The 11,850-nt window shown below is 38.2% G+C and overlaps 1 protein-coding gene across 1 annotated transcript; it reads left to right on the top strand.

Annotated features, from left to right (window-relative positions):
• The first annotated feature begins 1,986 nt into the window (after positions 1-1,986).
• LOC113008458 (uncharacterized) lies at positions 1,987-6,146 on the top strand. Its single transcript, XM_026145891.2, has 6 exons — positions 1,987-2,140; positions 2,896-3,166; positions 3,275-3,412; positions 3,842-3,973; positions 4,102-4,133; positions 5,438-6,146. The coding sequence occupies exons 1-6, from the start codon at positions 2,117-2,119 to the stop codon at positions 5,711-5,713; spliced, it is 873 nt and encodes a 290-aa protein (XP_026001676.1). The 5' UTR covers positions 1,987-2,116; the 3' UTR covers positions 5,714-6,146.
• The last annotated feature ends 5,704 nt before the right edge of the window (positions 6,147-11,850 follow it).

The following is an 11,850-nucleotide window of genomic DNA, read 5'->3' as shown; positions in this document are numbered from 1 at the left end:
GTGGGAGGTGGGGTAAACCCGGGACAGGTCACTAATCAGTCTCAGCACTAACACGGAGACAGACAAACATTCACACTCTCAGCCTGTTCAGGATCACCAGTGGACCAAACCCCATGCAGGTGTTTGGACTGTGGGAGGAACCCATGTACCAAAAAGACAAGCCAGAGCTCTCACAGACAGGCTCCAGGCTGGATTCAGTCTTGTTGCTGGGAAGCAACAGTGCTAGCTAACACCTCGATAATAGCCAGTACTGTCACAACCTGGCAACTTTGAGCCATGACAAAAGGTGAACACTCCTTTAGGGTATGCATGTGTGTGGAGATGTGAGTGTTGTAAATACAGTGAATTACAAATAGCAATAGAAAAACAAGTGGAACACAGGGTGTGAGGGCAAACAGGTCCATGTGAAGCAGGAAGGAAGAAGAAAGGGCCAATACAGAGCCCAGATATTGCCTTTTGGCTCAAGCCACTAAAGCCCTGAAACACACAAAGGAAAGGTTTAAAGTAAGGGTGGTCATAATATGTTCGATTTAAAATTACAGATCTGAAAACAGCTAAACTGCTAAAACGGAAACAGAAAAACAAGTTAAAACATTTTGCCTTTCATCACTCTCTCTATTCTAAAAATGCTGAGTTATAGATATAATTCAGAACATATACATTCACAATTTTGAGCCAATTGTTAGAAACCATCACTGGCTGACGTCCCAAAGAGCCAGACTTTCGTGTTATTTTTCCTTTTTTTTGGACATTGGCTGCGTTTTCACTCATTTTCAATCCAGTCTCATACATCCGACCATTCTCAGATGATGTTTTAGGCTGCTAAACTAGGAATCAAGATAAAAATAAGGTCCTGAGATGCATCTGTCCTTTCAGTTGTTCTATCTGCTTTTCACTAAAACCTCATCAGAAATGGTTGCAGTGGAAGGAGCCATTCTTGAGAAAAGGCTGAGGTATGCAATTTTACACAAGAACTATTCTGAAAATTAGTCCAACAAGTTTTATGTTGTGATGTTTGTTTTAGTTCAAAGTGCCAACTTATACGGAGAGGAGAGAGGTACAACAGTGAGTATCTACAACTATAAAACACCTTAATATCACCTACATGGACCTCAACACTATTGAAGCAGTGTCATCTTGCAGGAGGACAGAACAGAAGGCAGAAAAATGCTTGCTGCACCTACTTCCCATTTTCTTAGCAACATATAAAGAAAGAGAAGGTGGCTCAACACTGCACATATTTGCAACAAGGAGCAACAATGCACACCGAGAGAAGGGATCAGACTCATGAAGCTCACCTTTGTAACCCGCCATGTACCTGACATAAGGTAGAATCTACATTTATGAAACAGGGAGTTAGAAAGAGGCAGCGTGATTGGTACATTTCATAATTCACATAAGCAGCTGAGCTCTGATAGGATTCGATACCAGTCTTAGCAACAGAGACCTTGACCACAGTTGTAACCCACCAGTTAGTCTGCTGATTCTAATTTCACCTTAAAAGAAGAGAAACCTCAAAACAACAAAAACGAGTAATTAACACTACGCAATAAATCAATCAATAGCCAAACACAGCACAATCTGATTCTTGGATTATTTTGCAAAATGTAAAATTAGAATAAAACTGGACTTTCAGAAAGCACCTTAACAAACCCAGCCTCACTCTGAGCAGCTGATCAGTCAGCTCAGTCAGTTCTGAGTATGCTCAGCCGGAGTTAAGCACATTTATGACATTTTTTAAACTCCAAAAACAGCATGTGGTCACATCATCAACAAGGCCATTCTGATGAAGCAGGCTGTTTATTTTCTCAAGATTTCTAAGTTGTGTTCAGTTTGATTTCATAAAGTAGTCTGAACCTAAACTGTCTCACATCTTATTTACAATGGGGAAAACTAAAGATGGGCCAGCTGGGATCCTAACTGGGCATGTGAGTATGCTGCCTGTGTGTTACCAGTATTATACTGTAGTTCGCATGCCTGTCGATGTGTTTGCATGCCACGTCAACAGAATCAGGAAGTAACGAAACTTTTTTTTATTTCACAGAACGACAACCACAAGAAGCCCTGGCCCTTCCTTTTCCTGCTAAACTTTAATCGCTCGCTTTAGAGTCAAGTCATGACTGAATTTCTGTCAACAAAGGTAAGCAGCACGTATTTGCCATGTAATGCAGTCCATGTAATTCTACCAGTGATATTATTTCGACTTGATATGCATTAAGAAACATCGGTTTTATTTTAGCCTATACATACTACTGTAACCATTCCTCGCCGTCAGTCCCCTGACCGTGGTCGGGAGACGCGAGGGGAGATGCTTCCTCCAGGGCCGAAGTTTATCCTCCTTCGGGGTTAACTCCCTTCACTTTTGTGGAGTAGTGAGACAGACAGACACTACTCTGTAAAGGCTCTGTAAATAGTTTGCATGTACAGAGGCGTAAACGGCTTGGTCCTTTACGCACAGAAAATTACGCAATCTATTGCCATGTAATCTATTCCATATGTGGCACATATTTTAAGAGAAGTCCTTAAAGGCACCATTATAGCAGAAGAAGCTTCTTCCCAGCATGGTACCAGAATCTTTACTTGTGAGGTTTTGAGTTTATTCATTTAGTACCAAATCGGGCAGAGCACGTGACCCTTGATATTACGCTAACCCAGTAAAACACTTTCGATTCCGTTTGAATAGTTTTCATTTTACGCCAAAGATAAAACCGTTCAAAGTTCGGAAATAGTAACACCGCTAAAAAAAAAAAAAAAAAAAAAAAGCTCACTATGTATGATGCACGCAGACCCACATCCGGACAAACAAGTCTGAGTCTCTCACACGAACTGCGTTAAAGTCTGTGTCATGCTCAAGAAAAACGTTGAATTCCACAAAGTATGTCTGCACTATTTCAGGCCACGGACAAACTAAACTCACAGCTCAACAGACTGTGCGTATGGCTTTCGAGTGACCCTGAGTACATCCTGGAGCACTGCGGGGATATCCTATCCGTGAATGAATATAAAAAGGTAATAAAGCAAAGCAGTGGTTCAGAGCAGATGAGAGAACTTTTGGAAATAATCATTCAAAAAGGAGAAGATACCTGTCAGAACTTTATTGACACTCTGAGGAAGCACCAAGGACACTTCCCACAACTGAAGCAGTTTTTCGTCACTGAAGCTGAAGGTGTGTGAAAGTCCCGTGTGGTCTGGGCCGAAAATGAGCCTCGGCCTGTGAGATTACCACCAAAGGAAAGCTGAGATTACATTATTCATATATATGTCTATTTTATAGTTCCAGGTTCATCCACTCCAAGCATGTTTGCTGATGGTAGCAGTGTTGTGTCCTGCAGAGAAATTACAAACACAACTGCAAAAAACATTTCAATTAACATTCAAACAGTAAGCCAGCCGGCAGACAGCAGTTTGTCTGGTAAGAGGTTTTTTATATTTTTTTCTATGTGGAATCATATAAGGGAAACCATTAAATGCACTCATTAACACTTTATATTGGGTACACCTTTTCAACTACTTGTCAATACAAACATCTACTCAGCCAGTCACATGGCAGCATCTCAGTGCATTAAGGCAAGTAGACATGTTCAAGACAAGCTGCTGAAGCTCAAACCAAGCATCAGGATAGGGAATAAAAACGATTTGAGTGAATTTGAAGTTAATTTGGTTTGGTAGTAGTTCATTATTATACAAGCAGTGAAACAGCTATTTTGCTGTATTTCAGTTGAGTCAGTAGCTATTTTCAAACATATTTCAAGTTTGTTTTCAGTTTGAGTCTTTTTATATAGATTTTATTACAACAAGCTGGAAATTAATTTTTTCTTCTTATTTTTTCTGCTTCTTACAGGAAATATTAAACCCCAAGCAGATCTCACTGCAAGTGGCGGCGGTGTTATATGTGCTGATAAAATATCAGGTGTCCATGTTGATGAGTGTATAAATTTCTCAGTGAGTGTGAATGCACCACAAGAAAACACAGGTAATATTTTGACCTTAAATGTGTAATTATTGTTGTTGCTTTTTGTTAGTCTGTAATTCATAAATCAAATTATGCAAGATTAAAAAAAGACTTTTGGAAAGTAAGTAATTCCTGATGGTTTTTCTCAGGTATGGTAGAGGACACACAGCCACCTCCTGAGGTACAGTACAAGAATAGTGTTACTGGCAAGAACACACATAGAGGTGTTCACTGACACAAGATGGTATTGATGGTTTTGGGATAAGTCAGTTGAAGTTAAAGTTATGCTTCCTACACAAACAGGGGGAAAAAACGGATATCCTACAGTCTTAGTAAATATTGCACATAGTAGGTCTTACCTCAAATGAACAATTGTAATATTTTCTTAGTTGGCCAATGATCTGGCACACAATCACTTGTGAGGTCAAAGTGTATTTTTTGTTTTTAGAATTTGTTACCTTATGCAGCTCTTTCTCCTAAATGTGCCACGGTACTGGCATGGTTATAGGGCATGGTTTATTCTTCCTGAGAAGACTGATTTGCCCTCCTCAGTGTATCATTGTAAACATATAAAAATTTGAATGTTCATTTTTGTCATTTCATTCTAAAAGGTAAATTCGACCGATATAACATGTAAAGTGAAACATTTCAAGCTTTTTGTGATAATTTTAGGTCAAAGCTCATTAAGAATCACAAATTAGAGCATCTCAAATGATTAGAATATTGTCTAAAGTCAGTCAAAAAAGGATTTGTTACAAAAGAGTGCATTTATCCACTCGGTACATGGTTGGAGCTGCTTCAAAATAAGTGGCTCAGTGCAGGGTGACATTTAGCTCAGCTGAGTGTTCCCAAAGCCTGGTAGTGACCTTCGCAGTTCTCTGTTGATTTGGGTGTTTCTCAACTTCCGTTTGGTGTTATCCCAAAGATGAGGTGCAGGTGTGGCGAGTTGGCTGGCCAGTCGAGCACAATAGTATCACGGTTGGCAAGTCATTTAATAGGAGTTGTGGCACTGTGGTCAGGTGCCAAGTCCTGCTGAAAAATGAAATTGTCATTTCCATAAAGCTTGTCAGCAGGTGGAAGCATGCTCTAAAATCTCCTGGGAGAGGACTGTTTTGACTTTTGATTTAACACAACAACATGGCGGAACACCTTCTGTATTCAGCAAGTGAATATATAGAGTTTTTTTATAAATTTTATAAATAACATTTCCATAATAAAAATAGTGAAAACAGTTAATCACACAGGTGAATTTGTTTTTTCTGGACTGAAGTTTTGTGAATTAAGCCTCCTCACCTGGACTTTTCAGTCTTTCAGTATTTTGCTGGAAAAATATTTTCCTTTAAATGTAATTAATAATGTAGTTTGGCATGGATAAAAAAGGAATACAGTGAAAAAAAGAAAAAAAATCAAGAATTTATACAAATGCCTAGAAAAAAAAATACATTTACTTCAGACTAATCAACAATACACTGTCATCTTTTTCAGGGTCCTGCTGTGAGAAAGATCAAGGAGCACAAGGTGGAACTCATTAACTGCCTGATGGGGGATGTCTTTATTCTGCAGTGTGTGCATGCCAAAGGAATCCTCTCTCCCAGACAATATGGAAATCTGAAGCACTCCTCTAACCCAGAACAAACTGTTACCAACCTGATAGATCTTCTGATGAGTAAAGGTGAAGAGACCTCCGATCAGTTTCTCCAGATTCTTAAAGATCCTGAAGTTGATGCAACGTATCCACAACTGAAAAACATTATAAAGTAACTGAGATCAGATCATATGTAAATTTTTTTTAGCTAGGATGAAATTAAATAATGGTAAAGGGAATTTAATTTTTTGAGCAGTGTATATACACACTTGCACATTCCCACAATTTTGATGTAACTGTGTGAGATATACCCTTCTGCTTTTCAAAACAGGGCACTGAAGTAAAGACTATCCTCAGAGTTTCATACTAAATCTTAAGGAATTAAAAATGAAGCATGTGAAATGATTTTGTCTTGGTAGTTTGTAGATGATACACTGAGATTGGTTGTATACGTGTTATAGCTATGTATGGGCACCAGGTGACAGCATGAAATATGTTTATATTGTTAGTAGAGTTTTAACTACTACTGAAGAGAACACAGATGTTACAGCACACATGAAGTTTCACAAAAGTTGAGTGTTTAATGGAATAAAATGAAACTACTTCTCACACTGCTTTTTAAACATTTTTCTTTCAGTAATAATAAAACTATGTTGCTGTAGTTTCAGTGCATAGCATTTCAAACCATTTAAAAGTATCCTACTAATATCCAGGTTATCCATTAATAATTGCTGAGCTCTAATTTAATAGCAGAATACACATTGGTTATTCTGACTGTGCTTTCCATCCCCGTTGAAACAGTAATCCATCACTACAAGTTTTCCCCTCTTGGGTAATGTTGTATTCTGCTATAGTGGAGACTCTTCATTATCTACCCCAGGGCCTCCTCCCAGTAGGACATGCACGGAGAGAACACAATCTTAAGGGGTTTAATATGAGTGTCCAGGGTCTCTACTCATAGACTTCTTCTACTGCCACTCATAGTTTGATGCTGTCCTTTAATATTTTTGAGCAGTGAACATCAAAGTTGGTAGCCTGTCAATAAGGGCAGAAATTTATTAGACAAGATCAAATTAATCTGATTAAAGTGAATGGAAGATTGTGTCACTTCAAAATAATTCTTCTGATGAGTTAAAATTGTTTTACAATGAATTATATATAAGTAAACTAATGTTTTAAAATGCATATTATAGCAAAAACTGTTCTGTACAATGCAGTCAAATATCAAATATGCTTATATGGTGAAAGCTGTTTTTAAAATTCCAGGACAAAGACTTTTTCCATTGAGTTTCTGGGTCACTTGTACTGTACTGTCAAAAACACTTATTTACATTGTTTGTAACTGAGACGTATTTTATGTTTTTATGATACAAACCATTGTTCTATATTTAAATCATACACCAGGTACAACATTACGACCACCTGCCTAATACTGTGTTGGTCCCTATTTTGCTGCCAAAACACAACTGACACAATTCGTGAAGCTGAACTTAATAAATTGTGTAAATAATCAGTATTTATTCAGATTTGGAAGTACACATTTGTTGAAGTGCGTGCTTGTGAGTCCTCAAAAGTTACACACAAATTACTGCACACATTTATAAGTCTTAGTTCATGCTTGCAGATTCGTCTGTACCCATTTGTAACCCTTCTGAGGCAACTTTCTCTCCATACTCCATTACAACTTGGGCCTTGTTACACTCACATAAATCCTTACACTTGCACATTTGTCACCATGACAGGTGCTTCCAGGTTACTTTTGTTTCTTTTGTCTGTGAAGGTTCTCAGTCATCCAGGTCATCGTAGTCAAAGGAGCTTGCAAAGAAAAGCGTCTGGACTTCTTTAAGTTGCTTGAAGACGTTTCACCTCTCATCCGAGAAGCTTCTTCAGTTCTAAGGTCAAATGGTGGAGAGTCCCAGATATAAACCTAGTGGGAGTGACCCCCCACAGAGGGACAAAAGGACCCCCTGATGATCCTCTAATCGCCTGAGCCAAGGTGGGAAACTGGGCGTGGGTCCCAATCAGCCAGAGTTTCGGGTGTGTTCATTGTGAAACCTGGCCCCACCTTATCATGCAAATTCCTGAGGTCAGATGGCCCAGGATGTGAGTGGGCGTTAAGGCGTCTGGGAAGGGATCTCAAAACTGGATTATAGATGGCAGAGAGTTGGTGTCGTAAACCCCCGCCTCTGTTCAAAGATAGTCGCTCACAGTGGACATAGATGGCTTCTTTCACTCCTCTTTCAAACCATCTGTCCTCTCTGTCCAAAATGTGAACATTGGCATCCTCGAAAGAGTGTCCTTTATCCTTAAGATGCAGATGGACTTTGCAAGCTCCTTTGACTTTTGTTTCTTTTGTAGGTTTAACTGTACACCAGAGAACACTTGCAAGGAGAAGTTTCCATTTTTGCATCTCTCCTGTGTTTTTGTACCATCATGAAGTTTAGTTGCTGCTGTGTAAATTCTCCTTTTGCTTGGTTTACATTTTTCTGATATTTATTACTACTCAAAGTGTTTTTCTTAACCTCTTTCCTCACTGATGTCCAATCACGCCTTTTTGGATTTTAAACTCACTAAAAGATCTCCTCAGAGCAGCATTTCCCGATGCTGCAGTGTGAAGGCGTTGCCTACAAAGAGCATCAGGTAGAATATGGCTTTTCCAACTTGGTAGAATTATAGCCTGTAATCATGTGTGAAATATGAAAAATAAAATGTAGATGTAAATGCAATTCTAAATAAAAGGTCTATGGATGTTTTTTGTTTACAGTTTTGGAGGTTTTAGAATATAATACTGTTAAGTTTTCAGATCATATCCTTCACAAAATGTAGTTCAACAAGAGATGTTCTGTTTCTTTGGATGCAATCTTACCAAATACCAAAGATACAGACAATTAATAATATTTTTGGATAAAAACTGGATAAAAAGCACAAGTAGGAGTATTGGTTGGTTGAAACCAACCAAAGTTTCCATTATTTGATTCTGGAAAATTGCACTGAAAGAAAATTTGCTTGTTCAGGGTTTTAAGTGAGACTTACGAAGTTAGTAAGTATATGTCACACACAAAGGACATGCAGAGGGTTGGTGTGACAGAGGAGGATAGTAGGGACGGGGTGAGACTGGATGGTGATCTACTGTGGTGTCCACTAAGGGAGCGACTGAAAGAGGAAGAAGTGTAATGTTTATTCACTCTGACTGAATTTTAGACATTGTTTGAAATTAATTCCCATAACTGATGGAGCAAATTAAGCCCTGTAAAAGGTGACTTCAGTCAGTGTGTGTGTCTGTGACCAAATGATATTAATCGCAGTTGTAGTAAATGGTTTTTTTTGTTTTATTTCGTTTATTACCTGGAAGTAGTACTTCATGTTACAGATTTTAACTGAATTATGCTGCTGAACAGTAAGACTTAACCAGACAGAGGAAAATAATTAATGTCCTTTGTTTAGTGACTTTTTATAATTTAATATGAAGCTGAGAGGAAAATACCATCCAGACGAATTGTAGAGTTCAAAATGTGTGTTGACGACCTCTTTGCTGAAAGTTTTTATATATTGATTTCTCATGGATGAATTTATCCCACCGCAACCAGACTTGGAGGAAACTGAAGATTTAAAACTCTGCAGTTTCAGTTTTCTTCAGGTTATTGATCAGGGACTGTGTTACACCTGCATGATGATGCTACAGGTGCCTACAAAGAGCAGCTGGTTGGTCAAATTAAGCTTGGAGATGTTTAGAAATTTAGATTGCAAATAAATTTCCAAACTATTTGGAATTTTAAGTGTAGCAAAACATACTGATGCACATTTCAAGTGTTCAAAGCAGCCTATGCTATGATGTAGAGCCACTAGAGGTCACAATTACACAGTTTTTGAGTTTGAGTTTACTTGCATATAGGCAGGGTGGTTAAGTCTGCTTGGATCACACAGCATTGCATGCTTTGTTCTACATAGCACACACTGAGACAATGTTCCACATTTTTACTGGTTTAAGTTTAAAACTTGTGAGTTTCACAAGAAGCGTGTGATTCAAATAGGCTTATGGAAACATCCTTACTGAAACCCAGAGGTGTTTAGCAGAGATCATCTGCTAAAATAAGAGTTGTTTTAACAATCAATGCAGCAGAAATAGTGGACAAGCAAGTAGGAGTGATACTAGTAACACTAGATTACAATCAAACCTTAGCTTCCACTTGAATTTAAATAAAAATTTTGATTATTTGTTCTTATGATCAATGCTAAACCTTTAACCTGCATAGTTTGGTCATGTTTTACACGATACATCCCTTTGCTTTACATTTACTTTGCTGTGATCCAATCACCCTGCTTACTTATGGTCTCATGAATTTAAATTTCAGTTTCTAAACAATTTCATCACCCAGGCAAGTAGTTTGATACGATTCTGGCTGTTTACCTTGCTGCTTCCATGAATAAATGATTAAATGTCAGAAAACATGTATGTATGTATGTATGTATGTATGTATGTATGTATGTATGTATGTATGTATGTATGTATGTATGTATGTATGTATGTATAATTTCATTGAAAAATACATTTATTTCAATAGCTTCCAGATCAGGGTGTGTGACATTTACCCCGTCCAAACTTCACAGTCAAGACCTCACAGTGTAAATTGTAATCACAGCAAATAGATGTGGACAGGATCCTATCCAACTGCCTCTGCTGAATATGAGTATTCAGCAGACTCACACTCAGTGACACTCCCCCTGCCTCTGGTCAACAGCCAATGATCGACTGTCTCTTTCCAGGACGCAAAGAGCTCTGGATATGTGGAGTAAGAGTACAGAAACAAGGTGGCTGGAGGATCCGTTTGGAATGGAAACAGTCTGACGCACTTAGGCGATCATAAAACGCCAACGGGATTATCGCCGGCCTATGGGGGACAGTGAATGACACACTCTTACACCTCATGTGAACTGTGTGATTGCCTCACCACAGTATATTTCTCTGGCATTTTTATGGCTGTTAGCCTCTATTGAGGCAAAAGAACCCAACTGTGAGTGATTTGTTGAAGGAACTATTATCACATGACAAAAAGCTTTTCTCTATTTACAGTGAACCACATTTGGCATGTTCTTTGCTGGCTGTCAGACAGTTGTTCAAAGGTCCTCCGGTGATTTAGCTTTGTGGTCGTGTGCAATACTGTCTGATAAACATCTGTGGCTGAAAAATTAAGCCAAGTGAGCTGGTGCCAAAAACTGCATTTCCTCAAGAGGTCCCTTGGGAGTGGGTCTAAAAGTGAGTCAATCCCCACAGACTCTGGAAAAAAGTCCAACTTTACAGCAGAAATAAACCTGTTGACAGCTGGGCATGAAAAACTATTTGTCTATATTGCTAATATAATCTTTTATGCTGATGTTCTTATAAAGGATCAATTTGAATTTCATTAAGGCTTAAAGTTATTAACTATGCTATTTCAACCAACAAAACTGGATTACTCAACCTTTTTGGGTTTATTTATCTGGTTACTAATGATTTGCTGAGTTGAATTCTAGTATTTTGTATGTAAGTTTTAGCACTAATTGTCTTTCTGTGTCTGTGTGAGGCTCCATTCAGTTTATGGATACATATTGCTAACCAAGCTAGCTAGCTTTTAGCAATACACCCTCCATCCAAATATTATCACTTCTGCCTCCAAAAACCCCACATGGCATTGACCACAATACAAATATCAATCCTTCACAAACCAAATGTTAATGTCATGGTGGTTATATACAGTCTGTAACTAATAAAGGACAGTTTGAAAACAAATCTGAAGAAACAGAAATGGTTTATAAATAAATAAACCATTTCTGTTTCTTCAGATTTTTGACTGTTTTTCTTAAGACCAGATTCTCACACATCTGAAAATGTAAGTTGACAACTGACTGAAGAAATGTAGATATGATAAACAAGTGGCAACTGATGTAGCATTGAGCCGCTAGCATCAAGAAAAAGTGAGCAGCCACCTGAAGAGTCAGCTCTGACTTAACGCCACACTTAATTCAGTTTGACTGAACTTTGGAACGTGATACAGGTAAAGCAAGCCTTGTGTGTTAGTTTAAACATCGTCAGTCAATTTTATAGACTTGTTATTTTCTTTAAACTTTTTTATTTTAACAGTAAATTTGACCATATAAGAATTTACTTGGTCCTCTTCTGTTCCGTAATGCTGTCGGCACTAATTTCGCCAAATAACATCAGTTCTAGTGATACCGCCCTTGAAACCAAAGCCTGACATTCATGGACCATGTTAGCATGATAATAGAGGACCAAACGCTAAACATTAGCATGTCCTATTGTTCTGTATTCCCCCTG

Source organism: Astatotilapia calliptera, chromosome 16, assembly GCF_964374335.1.
Source record: "Astatotilapia calliptera chromosome 16, fAstCal68.1, whole genome shotgun sequence".
NCBI classification, from domain to species: domain Eukaryota; kingdom Metazoa; phylum Chordata; class Actinopteri; order Cichliformes; family Cichlidae; genus Astatotilapia; species Astatotilapia calliptera.
This window is presented reverse-complemented; position numbering and strand designations above follow the sequence as displayed.

What these genes read in the sequence shown, in the direction of transcription:
- LOC113008458 (XM_026145891.2), top strand. Translation starts at nt 2,117, where the DNA reads ATGACTGAATTTCTGTCAACAAAG. An exon ending in CTGAATTTCTGTCAACAAAG is followed by an intron (nt 2,141 to 2,895) that starts GTAAGCAGCACG and finishes GCACTATTTCAG; the next exon opens with GCCACGGACAAACTAAACTC. An exon ending in GGCAGACAGCAGTTTGTCTG is followed by an intron (nt 3,413 to 3,841) that starts GTAAGAGGTTTT and finishes TGCTTCTTACAG; the next exon opens with GAAATATTAAACCCCAAGCA.